The sequence below is a fragment of the Triturus cristatus genome, chromosome 7, assembly GCF_964204655.1.
Source record: "Triturus cristatus chromosome 7, aTriCri1.1, whole genome shotgun sequence".
Lineage (NCBI taxonomy): Eukaryota > Metazoa > Chordata > Amphibia > Caudata > Salamandridae > Triturus > Triturus cristatus.
Window position 1 is genome coordinate 1,569,018,983 of NC_140590.1, and position 20,944 is coordinate 1,569,039,926.

The 20,944-nt window shown below is 41.6% G+C and overlaps 1 protein-coding gene across 1 annotated transcript in view; it reads right to left on the reverse strand.

Moving 5' to 3' along the window:
• Positions 1–19,940, reverse strand: part of DDX27 (DEAD-box helicase 27) — a 168,026-nt gene extending 148,086 nt beyond the window's left edge. Inside the window, exons 1-2 of the mRNA XM_085619398.1 lie at positions 19,725–19,940; positions 12,513–12,650 (exon numbers count right to left, since the gene is read on the reverse strand). Of these exons, the coding sequence (XP_085475524.1) occupies positions 12,513–12,650; positions 19,725–19,817 (231 nt within the window). The 5' untranslated portion in view covers positions 19,818–19,940. The remainder of the gene's footprint in view (positions 1–12,512; positions 12,651–19,724) is intronic.
• Positions 19,941–20,944: the final 1,004 nt, after the last annotated feature.

Below are 20,944 nucleotides of genomic sequence, written 5' to 3' on the forward strand. Positions count from 1 at the left end.
GACTTGCACGTCGAGGACTTCAGGGACAGCGAGAGCCATATTAAGAGTGGCCCAGCTGTTTGCCCCTCTGCAGAAGAAACCAAGACAAAGAGCAAGTCTGTGACCACCGCCACTCAAAGCCTCAAAGCACCTTTGCACCTGCGCTCCAGAGTCTAAGGGAGGTGACAGTGATAATGGGGTGCACAGCCCCACAAAAGCCAAGCCCATGCTTGGGTTTGTCCAGACTGGACTGCCAGTCACCACCTGCAGCCTGTTTCTGCAGGTCCTCTCCAACCGTGAGAGACTCCTGCACCAGAATCCGACGTCAAAAGACACCACTGCACCGGAGCCTCACAGCCAGAGGAGAAGTGTACTAAAGGGATTCCCATGTGCCAGAAGTTCTCATGGGTTTAGCCCTCCTGTGTGTTCTCCCAGACTGGTCCCCCAGTCCCTACTTGCAGCCTCTTTGTAACCGGACCTTAATCCCATGGAAGTGAATGGAACACTCAACACACTTCTGCACCAAACAGCCCCAGAGCCTCCCAAGGTGACCAGTTGGTGTGGCCTTGGACCTTGCCACATACTTACCTTAAGTCCTGAAGACAATCCTGTAAGCCGCTAACAAGTGTCCAAATGCAATACATGTTTTACCTCCATAGGATAACATAACTGATCTAGAAGTTGCAATGTCTCCATTTTTGAGAACTTTAAAAAAGTATAACTCAAAAGTACTTACCCGATATAAAAGTATGTCTTATTTTTATAATTTGGTGTCGGATTTCTTTATTGAGTGTGTCTCACTCACTGCCTTTATGTGTGTAATACATGCTTAGCACTACCCTCCGATATGCCTCACTGCTCGCCCACACTACCACAAAAGAGAGCATTTGGGGTGTCACTTGTCCCTCTGTAATTCTTTTGGTGTTTGCCTGGACTCTGCACTGCGTACCTCATTTTGGTGCACTATATAGAGCAGAGGTCTTCAAATTTTTGATGCCGAGACCCCCTCCTCAAACGTTTTTAGGTGTAAGGACCCCCTCCTGACAAAATATTCTAGAACCTGTTACTCCGCATCAATAACCATAAATGCCCTTAATTCCTGTGGCAAATCATTTTTACGGTGGGGAAATATTATTAAACAGTGTATTCTGTAAAAATGTTTAGGTTTTTCACTGCCACATAGCTACGTATAAAATAACTGGTAGTTTAAGTGAAAAATACATTTAAAAAGGTGTTACTCAGTGGGAAATGCACAATAGTACATTATGACACCTTTATTGGTTTAATGCACTTCAGAGGTCTATGTGTAACCAGGGACCCACAGAATTAATTATTTAATGGTGCAGTGGAGAATAGTGATGTGTGCATTTTCTGTGCTAGAAGGTTACAGCTTGTTACAGAAAGCACTGTGAATATGTAAGTCATTATTTAAAACTTGCATTTTAGTAATACCCGGATTGTACATATTTTTTACAAAACTGTCCCTTCAACACCTCCTGGGGTAGTAAGCGTTATACAAATTCAATTACAATTGAAAGCACACACTTCACAGCTCAATTGTTCTCTTTGCACTACCACTCAAAAATAATGCATCTGTGTCATCACAAAGCTTTGAATGATTCGATCAATTAAAACCAGTACCTGCCTTCAAGCACCCTTTATTTACCTTTGCACCTAGCACAAGTTTGTATTTCTTTCAGTCAAGCCGCTGCACCCTGGGAGTTAACTATCTGCTTGCTTCCGTTTCACAGCGCATAACACTCCTTGAACGACACTCCAGCTGAAGCATATTAACTATTAGAATAAACCGTCCCAGGTGGGTTGTCTTTTTTCCAAAAAGCAGGGGAACGTCTACTTAAATATATATTTGCGGGTGCTTTCACTGCGGAAACAATCTTCATACATGAAAGGTCGTGCGATTACGCTGTATAAATATAACATTTGGCAGAATTATGCCTCAATGAGAGCAAAGAATAAAAAATTAAGAGTTAATAGAAATAAATCTTACAAATAATCTTCAAACATGTATTTGAAATATAAATATTCTGCAAATACCTTTCCAGTACAGGTTTTTTTATGCGCCACAATAAAACAATCGAAAATCGAAATTATTTGTGTAGACTAGGTAAAACAAGTATTTGCAATGCAATAGGTCTCGCATTTACGCGAGTTTGAGCTATTGGCATTGTAAATGACAATGCCTTTTATTTATGTTTTGGTTTTTAAAACATAAATAAACGGCATTGTCAGTTACAATGCCAATAGCTTAAACTCGTGTAAATGCGAGACCTATTGCATTGCAAATGCTTGTTATGTATGGATCGGCAGTTGCATGCCATTAGGCTGTACTTTTGACGTAGCGCCAAGATGCCCTGAGAGTTAGCAGTGTGCTCCAAAAGTAGTAAATAAATTTATATCAACGTTTTAGGTTTCATTTTTTCCATAGATTGCTTGACATCCCACTAGAGGGCATAAACATGGTTTCTGTTTTTCAGAGTGCAGACAGAATGGAGAAATGAGCGGCCCTAGTCCAACAGTAGCCGCCACATTGGCATTTTGTCATTTTCAGCCAGTTTCTTCTAGTACGAATACTCGGCAACATAACGTAAACGTACCTCACGGTAAAAAAAAATCGAGGACATCCGCCCCACAACCATATATGGATTAGTATCTAAAAAAACGTTTCAAAGTGTAACAGAACAAAAAATACAAAAACCTTTTTTACATTTACTGGAGTTCAATAACTTTCAAAGTTTTGCGAAGGAGAAGCAAAACACCACATAAAAGTTTAACTGTTACGCAACACAAAGGTGTACCTACGGCAGATATACGTATGTCACGTGGGAAATAGGCAAGCATAAACACTTAATTTGCAGAAGATAGATAGCGAGGGAGGAGGATGGCAACTTTCCAAAAACGGTAATGAGTGGCATGCATTTTACGTCATAATATGTACACTATGTGACCCGCTCTAACATGCTGACGTATAGGGTGAACTTAAAGGCAATATGCAAGGAAAGTGTTGAAAAGGTAACGTTGCCGCATTAGGTAAATAAAGCTGTATTGCAGAAAGGAGGGCGGGCAGAGACCGTTGGATGACAATGTTACCCCTTACAAGATTTAAGAGGCCTCAACATCCCGTAGAATGAAAATCAATTTTCATTCACTCACTGACCTAGAAAGAATGAATGTTTTTTACAGCTTGAAGAAGAAACACGGTGGTGACTTGAAGTTGGGCCGTACCAAAGCCATTTTCTTCGATGGGGTAAATCACTCTAGCGCTGCTGCTTTAACAATCTAACCCCAGAAATGCATCACGCTTGAAATCATATAAATGAGTTAACAACTGGGGACTGTGTTTAAATCAAAGAAAGACTCACAAAAGAAAGAGAAAAAGAATGGTGTAAACGCGGGAACGGTGGGAAAGGATAAATTACCTATGAAAAAAGAGACAAAGTAAAATAAAGGAATGTAACAAAAAAGAAGAACAAGACAAGCCTGGAGGAGCGTGGCGCGCGCGCTTGGCGGGGGAGGGGGAGCGCATTCCAGGCGGGGGAGCTGACCCTTTGAAGTGCGATGCCAAACGGATTGCATGGCGGCACGATGCGCGTGATTGTGCGCGTGCTCGCCATGCAATCCGCTTTTCGGAGCACTTTTAAATGCCCCTTACTATAGTCTCACTTTGCGATCGCTTACGCGATAGCAAGGCTAGACCTAAAAAACCAGGAAAAATGACAAATTTCGAAATAGCAGAAAGAAGGTAAGGGAAGTTCGAAGTTGGGTGGTTCTGGCCTCTGATTTCCATCCCATGTTCCCCTCCCTGAGAACGGCCTGCTCCAGCCCCAATAGCACCTTCCTTTGTAGACGCAGTGCATGAACAGGCCCAGCACGATGTCAATTAAGCTAGTACTGGCCTCCTGCAGAGCCTGACTGCCTCCTAATGGTCGTTGTCGCCAAGACCCATCCTCCTTCATCAGCTGGTGAGAAGTGTTCACAATCGGATTACTCTTTAGAGCAGCTCCCAGAGCGAGGCCCTCTCTGGCACAGCGCTTGGCTGGGGAATGTGCGCCCCCCTTCCTGTGACTCCAAGGCCCCCTTGGGGGTCGTGCTCCACAGATTGAAGACCTCTGATATAGAGAAAGCTTCCAACAGACTTCAACAATTGTAATTTCAAAAGGTGGTCACCAACCAAAATAAAGAATCTTGAAAGATTAAGGTCTACACCGTGAACAGTCCTCCTGTAACACGTTTGGAAAGTTTGATGTACAATGTGAAGACAGAATTAGTGGAATAGTCCATCATGCATGAATTTCACGATATTAAACAGATAGGAATCATAGGAAAGAGAGGTCACCGAAGGAGGCATACAAATACATTTTGGAAACAATACCCGGATATGGATGATACTTTATTCTTAAATAGCATTCAATATTGCTCCTGCAACTGCTCATTTTTCATAAAGGTGTTATGTATTTTATAGGTGATGCACGGGAATGCTGTTTCCTCTTGTGAATTTTGCTATATAGTTGCTAAACATCTAATAACTTTGCTCTCATTCCCCAATCAAAAGAAAGTTTACTATGTTCCCTAATCTCAAATTCACACCCAGATCTGATGCTGTAATTTGGTATGCACTATACCACTCTTCCAAATAAATGTGCCCTGATCAGGAGGCAGCCTGAGGGGCATAAGACTAAGCCTGATATGGGGACTTTTGCTATACATGTGTTTGCACGAATATAATCTTACCAGTTCCTCCAGTCACTTAAAAACCAGCACGTTTCCCTCTCACTAAGAAAACATTAAGAGCCACAGCTTGCAGTTCTGTGAAGGAGAACACACTCTGGTATTCATGAACCTGCAAATGTATCTCTCTTGTGGTCTGTACTGCTCGAATCTGGGGCCCCAAAAGAAATAATATTTTTTCTGGCACGAGTATATGAGAAACTATCCTGTAGTGTACGATATGGGCCAACTGGTGAACGAACTCCCTTTTTTGATGTCAGAAGAGGCATTAGGCAGGGGTGTGTTTTGGCCCCGCTTTTATTCTCCCTATTCATCAATCAAATAGCTATGATTTTAAGTCAAATCCCAGCAGACGCACCGATAATAGATAAAAAGGTGGTCCCAATATTATTATATGCTGATGTCGCCGTTTTATTATCCCGTACCCCACTAGGCCTCCAGCAACTCATTAACAATTTTATAGCTTTTATTAAAGGCAGGAAACTCCTAATAAATAAAACCAAAACCTATACTATGACATGTGGCAAAAAGCCGAACTCATCTAGGATTTTCTTTTTAGATGGTTTTAAAATTCAAGCTGCTACCTCCTTTAGTTATTTAGGTATTACCTTTACTGGAAGTGGTAATTGGAATAAGGAGCATGAAAATATCAGATACAATATGACTAGGAATACAAATGGAATATTTAGGTTTGCGGCCAAACTAGGGGACCGGAGGGTAAAGGACATGGTAAATATATATAATGCATGATGTGTCTCCTCAGCCCTTTATGGGGCTGGAATTTGGGGCCATTACCCTGCTGACCGACTTCAATTAGATGAAAACAGTTTTTTAAAACGATTGTTGAGCGCACCTGTCTCAGCCTCTAATGAATTAATTCATATGGAAACCGGTCTTGATTATATTTCTGATTTGGCTGCCCTGCGACCTTTGCTTTTATGGCGTTCTATCTGGTCCAAGAGCGAAACAGTTTACACAATCCATAATTAGGGACTGCTTAAAGTTGGATTTTTGTACTCGTATACCTTGGATAAGATATTAATCACTGGTACAAATTTTTATTTGAATTTAACATCCTTGATGAGTCCAAACATGTTATACACTATCCAAAAAAGAGATAAAAGATTGCTTTTTGTCCTTTAACCTCTTCAGTGCCCATGACGAGATAGTCTCGTCATGGAGCACGGTTGCGCTGTGCCCATGACGAGACTATCTCGTCATGAACCCCACCCACTAGTGCACCGCCCGGCACAGGAGGGGGAAAGGGCGTGGCACTGAAGGGGCTAAGAGGGGGGGGGGGAACGAGAGAATAAATTACTAGAGACCCAAAAAACACTTGTGCTTTACAAGCAACTTGATCTTAAAAGTGGATTCCAACAGTATTTGGAAGATGTGACAAATTCTTCGCATCGATTTGTATTATCCCGTCTCAGGTTAGGTATTGTCCACCATCTTGTAGCCTTTCCGGATATGGGTAAACGTTCCAAAGTTAAATGTCCATGTGACAATATCTCTAGTCAGAGTTGCTGCCATTTTTTACTTTTTTGCAAATTTTATGTATCTCTTGAAAGTCGATAATATTTTTAAAATGTGTTACTATTGCAATTTGCACATAAACATATGGCACTTTAAAGCGGATGTGCACAAATGTATGTACTGTAACAGATGGTTAGAAAATGTAAATTTGCACTTTATAAATTTTTATGAAATGTTCCTCTATTGCGAATTTGCACAGTTTCATGTACTGTAAAAATTCAGTTCATATTGCAATTTTGCACATTTAGCATAGGTCACTTTATAGCGATTTTGCACATTTCGATGTTTTATTGAGAACGTGTATTATAGTAATTATAAAGAAGGAGGAGTACTGATTATACTGTGTTTGTTAATTATATATGAGGGGGATTTAATAAATGTAGAATAAATTGTACAGCTTACATGGTTGTGTTATGCAAACCGAATAAAAGCTTATTGAACTGAACTGAACTGTATATTCAGTTATGGATCAACCTCATTCATCTCAAGCCACCTACCTAACCATTCCCACTTCCAGAGGTAATCAGAGCTCTCATCTTTTGTTGGTGGACTTTCTGGTTACCTTTGGATTCTTTCATGACTTTAGTACTTTCCAACCTCACCTATGTCAGCCTATTATTCATTTTTGTGGTCGTTCTCATTTTCAAATCCTACTGTGTGGCTTCCACTTTTCCAGCCAGTCAAATGCCTTTTGAGGAGAAATGGATTTGGTCAGGTTTCACATTAGCTTTAAAGAGGTACTTCTGGTGCAAGAGAATATTTTTACCCCCTCAAATGATTTCAGTACCCGCTGAACAGTTTTTGTACATTAAAGAAAAATTTCAATGAAAACCTTGTCTAGCCTTATCACAGAGCCCTGCTTCCTATGGTATGATGCTTCTATCAATGCAGTGAGAAATCGTAGTGATCAGACCAGTGGGGAAATCCCTGAGACCTGATCTTTTCATCAGTCAATACTCTACACCTTTCCCACCATGAACAAGGGTGACAGTGTCTCAGAAACAAACTCCACCTACAGCTATCTTTACATGAATTTGACAATATTATTTCCTTCTTATTTTAGCTGGTTCTGAAGAAGGTGAGTGCTGACAGAGAAAGGAGTTTTATAAGGATGTGGGTGATGTGATCATATTTCTTCATGCCCTGTATGATAGATCACAACTAGATGGAAGGAAACGGGTGTGATTCCTGATTAAAGGATGTAGCTAGTATATTCTTCAAGCAGGCACGCTCAGTTTAGCACAAGCACCTGAAGAAAATTGCAAACAAGCTTGGTACGGTATGGCATGGTGGCATGTTTTCATACAGACACAGATCACAAATCTTGGAAAACTTAAGCCTTGATAAATTAACTCATTGTTGTTCAACAGACATATGAGGGGTTGTCTCTAGGACCCCAATAAGAAGGAGGCCGACTCTGGTACTGTTAAAATAACACCACTAGTCCTCTCCTGTAATGCTGTAGTATAGTCTTCAACACTTGAAGGTTCTTCAACTATTTAATAGAAAATTGCTTTAGGCCAGAGACAGACATCTTCAGTTGTGCTGATGAGTTTAGAGCTGAATGTCCACTGCAGCAATGGTCACCCTGACCCTTCTTTGCCTCACATTTGTTTAACATGGTTCCCACAAATTCATTATCTTCAATGCTGAATTTTCTTGGGTAGCTGAAGCAGTCACCTTTTTTTGTGTGTGTAAGAGCCTCTAATGGATTGTCTAAATGGATGTACTGCATTGTTATTACAGCACCTTATCCAAAATCTTTGGAATTATAAGTGTTCAATAAAGCAAAAACATAAAAGTCTACATGAGACTGATGTAAACACCTTAAGCGATGTCCAGTTTGGTTTTAGACTGGCCAAAACTATGAATCAGCTCTGCTGTTGTGGAAGAAGCTAGTTTGGTAGCTGATAAGAACAATGTTATGAAAACTCAATCTTTCGCACATTCATACCTTCACATCACAAACTAGATCCATGTAGGAGGATCCTGTTAAACTGTCTTCTCCTGAAATCTTTGGGGCCAACTGTAAGTTTTTCTTTCTAAATATTGCATTAAGTACAGGTTCACGGTATCCAGTGCACATGGAGAGGATTGTGAATATGGATTTATGACACTGAAGCTGTAGATTGATTGAAACAACAACAAATACGATTCTTTTTAATGATTTGAGATAAAAAAGATAAAAGCCAAATTAATATTATGTGAAGTTTCAATCATGGCGATATGATTTTTCTGTGAACCAAACTATGAATAGAATAAAATGTTTATTTAGAGAATGTCCGCATTAACGTAATTTAGATCTACAATAATCGGTCTACCTCAAAACATTAAAAAAAATATTTTTGTACTTGACTTTATAAGTGACTCTGGAAATGCTGCAGCATATAAAAAAACACTGTAAGCATCTGCTGATTCTCTTCGCCGTGTCCACATGAGAGACTAGAGAATATAGGATCCTTCAGTGTCGATAAGTTTTTGTTCACAAGCATGGGCCAGGTTAGGAGTTCGCCTTGGCTGTGATCGATGTATGCGACTGCGTATGAAAGGCAAGCTGCATGCTCTGTCTGAAGGAAGCTCAGATTTTTGTCAGCAGACTTTGTGGTGTTTGTACTGGTGTTTTTTGCCCTGCAAGCACAAACAGCGAAGGACGAAATACGCAAGCACAAATGGCCCTCAAATTCCAGGCACATACCGCTTGCCCAGTCAGCACATCATCCAAGAAAGAGATTTCTGAAACTATAACCCATTTTTCCCCATACAGTACAATACGGCCCAGATATGGCAGATATTTCCCTTCATCACAAGTTATCGTCTCCTTTCTACATAGTGACCCACGTATCAGCATACCGGTGCGGGAACATCTGAACAGCTTAACAAGCTATGTTCACTAGAGCCAGGATTCTGAAATGGATATACACTTACACAACAGTATGAATTACGTGCCACTCTCCAGCAAGGATCACTGTGTTCTGCATACACTAAGACTTACACTGAGCCTCTGAGACAAAGGGATGCCAAAAAAGCAAACACTGAGGATGATGCCCATGCTATGCAAATAAGGCTAACTATGTAGCATCTAAGCTGTAGTGACTTAGTCCATGAAATAGGTGCAGGATAAGGTCCACTAAAACAATAAGAGACCTCATGCTGACAGTCAGTTTGAGAAAGTGCCTCTTTTGACATGGTTAGCTCCCACTTTTCTGATGATATAGATAAGTCACAACTCTAGCAGGCCTTACCAACCCTAAGGCAGGGTGCACTAGATCACAGGTGTGGGTATATCTGCATGAGCAGATATGCCCTTACCATATTAGGGTCCATTCTTTAATATTGTAAGTGCCAGGGAAGCAATAGAGTACATGGGCTGGAAACTTGACAATTCAAGTTCCAAAGTACCATGCGGCTTCACTAAACATAGGAGTGTTTGGTACCAAACAACACCTTGTAATAAATCCACACTGATGCCAGTGTGAGATTTATTAAACCATGTACGCAAAGGGCACCTCAGAGATGTCAGATGTCAGAGATGTCCCTGAAAGCCTACAGAACCTGGTGCGGTACTGACTGGCTTTAGGCAGCCTGCCACACACAGATATCATTTCTGGGTGGAGAGCCTCCGCTCTCTGAGACCAGAAACAATGCACATCCTGGGCGCTGATGTTACAACTATTCCCCCAAGATGGGCCCAGTGCACGATGGGGAAGCTTCAAAGGCCTGCCACATTTGTAATGTAATGGAGTGTGGCATAACTGAGGGTGTAGTCATCCCAAGTAAGGTGCTCATTGGCCCTACCTGCTACTCCCCTTAAACTACCCTAAATCTATTATTTAGGAGGCTCCCTCAGACCATGAATTTAGATCTGCGACAGCCCTGAAGTCGACCCTGCAGAGAAGCCTGAAGACGATGACCGACTTGGCCCCAGCCAAACCAGCCTGTCCCTAGCTTTGAAGAACCTGCAACAAAAAATGCGACTTGTCTTGCAGCAAGCGACCTCTGAAAACCCTGGGAGGACTGCTACCTTCGATAAAGACTTCAATCTCCCTCGACAGTGGACCTGTCCAAAAGAAATCAACCCAAAGGACTCCTGTGCCATCTGGAACTGCGAGTCCCGATCTCTGCACCCAGCCGCCTCTCTGCCGCTAGTGGTGCAGTGTTGGTACCCAACTGACCCTTGCTGACCTTTAGTCCTAAAGACTGGAATTATAAGTTGCGTACTTACTTGTATAATCGCATTATTGTTTTCCTCAATAGGAGAACATTGGACTGTTCAGAAATTGCAGAGTGTCGACTTTTGAAAGTGATAAGATTTTTTAATTAAAAACGTACTTACCTTATTGCGAAGATCTTAGCCTTAGAATAAAGTACAAACAAAGCTTACTTTTAAAAATTGATGTCGATCTTCTTGAGTCGTGTCCATTATTGGTCAATGTTGTGCAATAATTGTCTTACACTCCTCGGTGTTAGGCCTAGAGCTCCTTGCCCGCACTATCACTAATAGAGCAACTTGGGTTTGCATTGAGCCCTGTACCCTTTTAGGGAACCCCTGGACTCTGTGCACAGTAGAACAGAAGGGCAGAAAGGCAAGCAAAAACTCTATGCTCTCTTTATGGTAATGTGTTCAAGCAACTAGGCATATCGGAGGGTAGTGCTAAGCATTTATTACACACACACACACACACACACACACAAAGGTAGTAAGTAAGACCACACTCAAAGAAATTCAACATCAATTCATAAAAATAACACATACTTTTACATAAATTTAGATACCAAGATCATCGGAATCAGATAAGCATTTTTCGAGTTATTTCGGGTTTTCACTCATGGTTTGCACCATGTCACGCAGCCAGCATGGACAGTCTGTGTGGAATTTGCATGTGGGTCCCTCAAGGTATGCTGCACCCCTTAGGGACCCTATTTAGTCCCCCTGCCCTAGGTACCTGGAGTACCACTGACTTGGAACTTACTGGGTTGCAATAGTCCTTAGCCAAATCGTAGCACAATTAGACTTTACGTTGTTTCAGGGAAGGAGCACTGGCACAGAGGTCTGGTTAGCAGAACTCAGCGCACTGTCAGAGTCAAAAAAGAATCCAGTAGCCAACAAGCATTTGCAATGCAATAGGTCCTGCATTTGTTAGAGTTAGAGCTGTTGGCGTTGAAAATAACAATGTTTTTTACTTTTGTTTTTTTATTTGCAGTGGAGTGATTATATATGCATAGCGCTACTGCCAATGGGATAGAAAAAAACAAAAGTAAAAAACACTGTCATTTTCAATGCCAACAGCCCTAATTTTATGAAATGTGAGACCTATTGCATTGGGAATGCAATCGGTGTCGCATTTGGTAAAGTTGGAGCTATTGGCATTATAAATGTCAATGTTTTTAACCTAGCCATGCTGGGGGGTGGGGTGCAGTACCATTAGTGACCAAAAGAGGTCCCATAGGACCTCTATTGGCCACATGTGGCACTGCACCCTGCAGAAGATATGGTAAATCCACCCTACCCATAATGCATTGCATGCAAGACAGTACCACAAGTACATTCAAATAGCTATGTCCATATATACAATTAGTAGCTTTGAAATTTGACAAAAGAATTATTACAGTAATTCCGGATTAGGTTGTACTCTGTGTGGATCTGATAAAGGGAAATTTATAGAAGGTCTCATATAAATGTGAGATGTGCTAGTGAGTAAAGTAACCACTGCCAAAGATGCATAGAACCAAGTGTGTGTCCTGCCTGAAACCCTTTAAGAAAATAGTGCTCTGAAGCTGTAATTAAAACCTAGCGAGTAACAACACATGTATTATGCAGAGTCCTCATGAGAGGTTACAAGAAGAGACAAGGCAGTACTAAGAAGGGACTACTAAGCCTATTGACCAATGAAAAGCCACCATTTACAAAGGACAGGGACAAGAGCCAATTAAAAAGATGGGTGGAAAGTGGGCAGAGCTTAATGCCCATATCCTGAATACAGCATGTCTCCAGTTGACAGTGCATGCGCTGCCTAAGCGAGACCTAAAAAGGGGGCACAAAGTGTGTTTGTGTGGGAAGGGCGGAAGGGGGACTATAACAAAAGCCCAGTTCCCCAATATTGGTGTGAAACATTCACATTTTTATGTGACTAAATGACTCTTTTATGGAGCCCCATTTCAGCTTTTTTAATGCTAGTTGATGGACCTTGGATGCCATAACCCAGTCCCTCAGTGAATACCCATTGGCTAACCATGAGCGCGTAGTTTCTTACCTTCTTCAGCTGGCGCATAACATCAGCCATCGCCCAGTTATCATCATGCAAACCATCTTTCTCTGTGAAGAAAAAATCCTCATTGAAGTCTGCGCTTCGCTGCTTCTGTTTCTTTCGACCCAAAACAATGGGCTTATCCTAAACAGAAAAACAGAAGTAAATTACTACAAGAAAACATTACAGTAATGTATACAACAGTTCTCACTGCCAAACTCTGGTTTCACTGTCAACCTCCCACTGAATTAGGAGTGTGGTCGCAGATATTCCCGAGATGTCTGAACCTTAAACCTTGGTCTCTTCCCATCATTCCTTTTGCCCTATTACCCCATCTTATACATTTCCAGCCTCAATGCTCCCTTCAGAACGATCACTACGACACTCAAACTATTATTTTGCACCTCTGAAATCCCATAACTACCATATGATCTACCTTTTATTTTCCTCACGTTTCCACCCTTAGTAAATATTATCTCCTTTACCTCCATCTCTAAGCTTCCATTAACTGTCACTACAGTAATCTACCCCATCCTTTCTCGAGCCTCCTTTACCAGTCCACTATGTTGTGATAATAGAAGTCAAAGCACAAATTCTAAAAAATTCTCAAATGTTGATTGAAAAAGTAATAATAGTATAATGTATTGTATTCTTCCGTAAATTGCGTTTTCTTTCAGTTTTATCATCCTACTTTATTTTAAAGTCCACTTGTTTTTCTTATTAGTCACACCTACATGTGTTTTCCCATTGGTTTGTATTTATTCTTATAGGTTTAATCTTCCCATCTGGTGTGAGGCCAATAGTTACATGTGGAATCTTTTGGTAAATAGAACTTTTAGCACAGGTTATTATCGTTTTTTGACAGATTTATTTTTGTTATAACATGCAGTTTTAAATTCTGGTCCCTAAGTGGGGTCTTGTTTATGAAACACACACATAGAGGCACAGAATAGTTGTAAAGGGTACGTGGCCAGCTAGAACAGGTGTGAGGTTGAAAAATTTCCTGCAACAAATTAAACACGTACTTGATGATGAAAGTAGAAATTAACTATGAAGAATGAAAACACTGTATTTCTATTATAACATATTCAATTGATGGATAAGAATTTAATACAGCGGGCGATTTTACTTCCAACATGCTATTGTAAAGCAATAAGAAACTGGAGAAGGAGCCAACTCCAGGGAACAGAAGCAAATCAGACATATATTAACACATAGCAGTGACAACTCAGATAAAAAATAAATGTAAAGGAGGCATGCAACAAATGATCAGTAAAGCCTCTAAATAAAATACCAGTTCCGAACTTGCTTTTCTTTCATCCCGACCTTTAACTATTGTCCTGTCCCTTCCCCTACTCCACCTGTCAATTCCTACCACACAACTCACTCTGAGTAGCACTCTGTTACCCTTGCTGATGACCAACGGGTTAATCGGTGCTTTGGCTGTGTGAAGGAAAAGAGAGGGCGAATTGTGTATATGTTCAGGTTTTGGCATCTTACTGCAGTGACAATCAAAGATTGTGAACGCACAGAGGGATTGAATACAACATCCAGGTTTGTTGCATACATGTTAAAAGTTAGTATGTCAGGAGGAAAGTACTGCTAGCAGTGGAGGTAGTTGCAGGTGAGCAAGGAAAGTATAAGACTTTCGACTTATATGAATGCAGCATGAGGGAACATATGGGAACTTATGGTCATCTAACGGTGAAATGCCGTAAGATGGCCCAAAACACATGATTGGAGAAGAGGTGAGAAAGTTAAGAGAAGAAAATGTCAATATAATTATGTCACCAGGGGCAATGATGTAGAATGAGAAAGGGAGAGGAAACACTGGAGCTCATGGGGGACACTAATAGGTAGTGGAGAAGGAAGTGATCTGTCAGACTGCCAATTACCAGAGAAGGATCCATCTGAGAGGTAGAAGGAAAACATATTCAAGCGGAGCCTGCACTACCCCAGGTCCATGGTGTGCAAAGTAATGTGATCAACAGTGCTGAAAGATGCAGACAGATCAATAAGGGGGATGGATGAGAGAAGATAGTGGTAAGCCTAAGTGATAAAGATAGCAGTGTGTTTTAGGGCTGACAACTGAGAGGACAGCGTGAACGTATGATTAGAACACACTGAGAAGATTGATAGAATTGAGACTGAAATGCACATTATTTGAACACTGGAACGCAGGGTCTCCATTGAAAACAATGGAGTGCTCTGGGCTTCTAATGGCCGGTAGAAGCCCAGACCTCCAACATTCCAATGCTCGTTCACAGCTATAGCTGTGAACAAAAGGCCTCACGGAGCAAAGGCCTCACGGAGACCGAGAGGATTTCAATTCCCTCGGGCTCCAACAGGCCTTTGTTTTAAAAATTAGAACATTCTGTTCACTAGGGATGGAATGTTCTAATAGCCTTAGAGCCCTACGTCTGGTATTATTGAAAGAGAGAGAAAAAAAACCTGGGTGGCACAGTGGAGAGTAGTGACTTGTGTATTTCTAATGCTACGTGGTCTCATCTTTTGACAGCATGCATTGTGAATATTCAAGTCATAATTTTAAACTGGTATTTACACCCAGTATAAGCAAGGCTGCTGCAAAATGAAGTAGTATATGCATGTGCAAAAAGTAATGAGAATGTACCAAGTGTAAACATTTGTATGTGTTCATTAAATGGGCGCACTCCAGAACTCACGTATGACACCCTTACATTACCTCTCAAAAAGATAACATTTTAGTCACCATGAAGCTTTAAGGGAAACCATAAACTAAAGCCTGGTGAGGTGGCTTTTTTTTCCTATCACTCCCTTTTTCTCCCCATTCCCCTTTTTTCTTCTTTCAGGCAGTGTCATCATTAATCATTCTGGAATATTTATTTTTGCGAAAGGTGACAAGCAGGAGGGTTGCAGACAGATGCAGAGCCCTGATTCTCCAGCCCAGGAGCTATGGCCCAGGAAAAGGGGAAAGGAGAGAGATATATGAAAAGAGTCAAAGAGATGGCCCAGAAGAGAGGATGTTATGTGAGAGATAATTGTTTTGTTTACAAATGGGCAGTTTCCTCAGAGCTGCTCATAGGCGAAAAGTGGCATAAGGGGGCTCATACTTTATCTTAGGTCAACTCTGCGGCATGCTGTATTGGAGTATGGAATTGAAGCCCCGCCCACTCTCCGCCCATATTGGTCATTGGCTTGTGTCATTGCCCTTTGTAAATGCTGGCTTTGGATTCGTTAGTAGGCTTGTAAGACCCTCCTTAGTACCGCCTTGTCTTCATTTGTAACCTCCCGTGAGGACTTGCCCTTTTACTTTGGTTGCTACACGGAACGTCTTTTTTAGTCTGTAAGCACTATTTTCTTTAATGGGTTTCTCCTACTGCAGGCACGACATGCTTTCCTGCAACATTTCAGGCACCCTCGGACATAGCTCATCACAGCTGCTATAAGGTAAGCTCATGCACAGGCTCTCTTGCTCCCTCACAGACAGCGGATCGAAGCACTCGCGTCTCACTGTACCTCTCTCCTCATTTCAGGCCTCCCTTCGCTCGATAAGGAGCAACTCGAGAAGCACGCCGGGGATGAGGCATTGATCTCCCCCGCAACCTACCTTCGGTAAGCATCAAACCAAGACCACGGTCCCCGCCACAGTTCCCTGCATCCTAATACTGTTGGCCCTCACGCACTGCTTATGTTTTTTAGCAATTCTTCCGAGCCTGTGCGTTCCCGTGCTGCCACGGGTAGGACATAGTTCCCTTCGCACATACTACCCCGTGGTCCACATCCTCGACCCAAAGTAAGTCCGGCATCCCAACCGTATTGCTTTACTAGTTAGCACAATATAGTTGTCACTTCCTGGATCTGCATGCACGCTTTAAATTCCACTACCAGCATGAATTCACCTCTGCACATTAGTCCAGTCTTAGTTCAGTGGAGCTGACCACTATGAGTCCCCAGCATGAAATGTACCACCTATCATTCCCATATTGCCCATAATATGTTTTTTAACCATGAGACAGGAGAGGACCCATCCTCCAACCCTAACCTCTCTTCTTTTTCCTTCAACCCCTCCCGTTTTTTCCTCCTCCCTCCTTCTACTCTCTAACCCCACCTCCCTGAATTACTAAGGCAACCTCTCAGGCATTCTGATTCACTAGTCCTGATGACGATCCAATAACCGTTGTTGGGGATCGTAACGTCGTCGACAACCACAACTTAACTCCAACCGTTATTCATGATTTATGTGGAGTACAAGATGTTCTTTTAACTGTGACTACTGTAGTTTTTGTATCACCACAAAGTCACCTTGCAGTTATATGCCTGAGGTCAGGAAATCTGCTGATCTCCAGAACCCCGTCACTTCCTGCTCACTTTATGATACTGTATGTTTTTTTGTGTTTATCGAATATGTAAATAAATACAAATACCTTCCATTTGGACAGTAACAGACCCAACCCGGATTATAGTTTTGTGGTAATGATTATGTATTTTTCTTGAAAGGGACCATTGTCTCTAATAACACAATTAACTTTCCAAGCAACCCGGGACAATGGCGGCAGCTTTTTTTTAATAAGTCTCGCATTTACAAGAAGTTGAGCTATAGGCATTGTAAATGACAATGCCTTTTATTTATGTGGTAATTAGCAAAACAGACAAATAAAAATGCATTGTTATTTACAATGCCAATAGCTTAAACTCTCACAAATGGGAGACCTATTGCATTGCAAATGCTTGCTTTTAAGTGTCACCACTACCATCCGAGCAGCAGGTGCAGGGGTTAGAAGTGTGAGTGGCCACTGCATCCCAATTATGGGTGCCTTACTACAACATGAATTGGCAAATCCAATAGGTCTCCCCTATGCAAAAGCTACTGGCTTCGTCAATGTGTTTTAGCCATGCTGTACACCAGCGTGGCTGCTGTTCAGCAAGGCTAAAAGTTAGTGTCATAGAGGAAAAGTGGTGTGAAGTGTCAAAGAGTGGAATGGCAAAGTTTGGAGTAGAGAGTCATAGACTGGAGAGGCATAGAGTGGAGTTGCGTACAGTGGAATAGAGTAGACTTGTGCAGAGTACAGTGTTGCATAGTACAGTGGCGTAGAAAGCACCGTTGCAGAATGCAGTAAGGTAGATTAGAGTGTTGCATCGTAGAGTGCAGTGGCGTAGAGAAGCATACATTGCAGTGGTGCAGAGTGCAGTAATGTAGAGTAGAATGGCCTAGAGTGCAGTGGTGTAGATTAGTGGCATAGAGTGGTGCATAGTAGAGTATAACGCAATGGAGTGCCGAGGCAAAGAATGCAATGATGCAGAGTAGAGTGGCATAAAATGCTGTTGCATAGAGTGCACTGGCATAGAATGCAGTAGTGTAGAGTAGAGTGGGGTAGAGTGCAGTGGTGTAAAGTGGTGTAGAGTGCAGTTGCACAGAGTAGTGTAGAGTGCAGCGTCATTGAGTACAGTGGTGCAGAGTGGCGTGGGCTGGTTTAGAGGGCACTGACGTAGAGTATTGCAGAGTCTAGTGGTGCAGAGTGCAGCGGCATATAATTCAGCGTCAATTAATGCAGTGGGATCAACAATTTTGTAACCCCTTTTACAAATGCACAGGGGATAGGGTTCAACCAAACTTATGCAAAAGTTTTTCCCCTGGACTTACTGTTAAAACCAAACCTTTTGCTATGCGGATACTTCATTATCAACCTAAGAACAACAGATGGCTTGTGTTCCTACTGGACCTTGATTTTAATGAGAAACACTAGGCACCATATTGGTAGCCTGCGAGACCATTCTTGGTTCGAAAATTAACAGACACAATAAACTGTGTGAACCATGTTGAACAGACATGAAATTGAAAATGACGTTTTAAGAAGCAACTTATTGTTCTGCTGAGATCTGCATTATCACAACGGAGGTCTTGCCCGGGGCAGGAAAGGAACAGTAGACTTGCTAAAGTTGGTTTACGCACGTGAAATTTGAGCTGCGTGTTTTAAAATAACGAAGACTTAAATATTAGTTTCTAATCTCATTGGGAAAGAACCAGATTGTGCGTATTACTAGGAGTGAAGGACATTAAAAGCACAGCACCTTCAATATACACGATATAAAACCCTGAAGAGTATCAAGGTTTTAATACAGTTATTGGTCCTGAAGAAGATGGGATAAAGGTCAAGAAGTCACCGAAACACTGAGTCAACACAATAACATGTTTTAGTACTATGATTGTATACAGTTGCTTTTTATGTTATTGGTGGATCAAATGTTTTTAATGATGTATCTGGTTGAATTGATGATAAATTAAATTATAGCAACAAATGTTAATAGTATTTTACGTCCTTTTTATAAAATATTAATTAGATTCTAAATATTGTGGTTGGAGCATAATTGGTTATTGTTTTACATTGAAAAAACCTTTGCACTGGGTAGATTAGAGTGGTGCATAGTGACGTAGAATAAATGGTGCAGAATGGAGTGTGCAGAGTAGAGTGCCATATAGTGCAGTGGCATAGAATAGAGAGGCATGAAGTGGTGCAGAGTGGGGTAGAGTGCAGTGGTGCCAAGTATAGGGGTGTAGAGTGCAGAGGTGCCGAGTGGCGTATAGTGGCAAAGAGTGGAGGGGTACAGAGTTCAGTGGCACTGAGAGCAATAGTGCAGAGTAGAGAGTGGTGTAGAGTTCAGTGTTACAGAGTGTCGTAGAGTGCATTTGTGTACCGTGCGTAAGGTGCATTCGTGTAGAGATCAGTGGCGTAGACTTCAGTAGTGATTAGAGTACACACAATCATTTTTTGTTGTTTTGAAGTGGATATAGTCACCTCACTTTGATACACACGTGCAATCCCAAACATCACACCAGTTTCATCTGTCTCGCTATACACTGTATAGTGAAGTTGCGGCGCATACGTACTTTCTCACCCTAAAGCTCCACACAGCTACATTTTCACCAATATCCTAGTTGATTTTTCAAATAAGCTGCCAATCTGTTTAATGCTGCCAGAGACCACAGTTTAACATGTGCTGCCTATCACTGTTTCCTTCTGCCTCGCCATTTATATAATTTACCACACCACCTCACAATCTATCCATTGACTAAACAGACACAACATCTGCTAACTCCACCAAGGATCTGTATTGCTGATGGATTTTAATCAGGAGTAACTGGAAGTTATGCTCAACATCGGACGAGTTGCCATGTTACCCTTCAATACTTCAAATTCTTCTCTTTCTGACCGTGCCACCCTGTTCCACCCCTCTCACCTCCTCTCCGCCAGAATCGGACTCTGGTTCCTCGGGCACATCCTCCTCCTCCCCAATGGTTCCGATAAGATCCAGATCTGCGAGCCGCGGCATCCTGCAACCACAGTTTCCCCTCTCCTCTCCTCCTGCCACTTCTCTACACCCTGGGTCTCTGCGACACGTGAGACTCTCAACAACGGAACTGAGTGTTACATTGAAAGTGCTCCGACCGGAAGTAGTCGCCCTTGCGAGCTAGGAGGATTAAACCTATTACAGCCATGTTGGGTACTGCCGTGCGCATGCGCATCAGCTGCCCTGCAGATTCTTGCTCTTACCGGCGTAAAGTCTACTCAATTTGTTTTAAGTGTGAGACGCCTATGTAACTAAATAGGTTCGCTTGCTAGTAGTATTCAATTACTACCTCTGACCCTTTCGGTCCTTTCTGCTAAACATTCTAATTTTATTTATTGACGCGCTTACTACATCTTAGTTTTAGAACGATAGACGCTAGATGCAAAGATAACAGCAAAAGTGAATTATCGAGGTGCCAAGTACGTTTCTGTTTTCTCTGTTTGCAACATGTCTCCTCTGCACTCATCAGCAGGCAGAGTTGCTACCATTCCCAGATAAAAATACCGGCCCTCTGTTCACATTTTAAAGAGTCTACAAAGACATTACGATTAAATAGAACTCAAAGCTGAAAAAGTCTGTATTGATTTTTAACTTGACCTTTCTGTCTTTGTTTACTTTAATTATCAGTAAGGAATAACTTGGGTAATGTATTTTCCCGTTGACTTAAGTACACCGAAGTTGAGGAGTCTTTAAGCAGAAGAAAAAAAAAGTCATTGTGGATTAAGAAATCAAGGGCTACACTCCTAAAACAGGGAGTGTTATCATCTATGCATTGAGTAACCGTAACACAAGCAGAGGCTGATAAATCCAGTCCTGTTTTTCATTGTAATCAGGGACATGTAGTTTTCTATTTATAATAAAAGTACTAAATGACAAGTTCCAGAATGTCATTGACCAAGAAATTACTGAATGAACTTCTCTTATGTGGGACAACTGGATAGATTTCAGCTTACTTTATTCTTTGTGTTTTATACTCTTATTTCTTTGGAACAGTAACAATGTGCTTTAAGCCTCGGCACAATTTATATTTTTACAACATGCATTTATTGTGGATTAGATACACCAGTCATTCAGCAGCTGTTTTATATGACTACTTGAAACCTTTAACC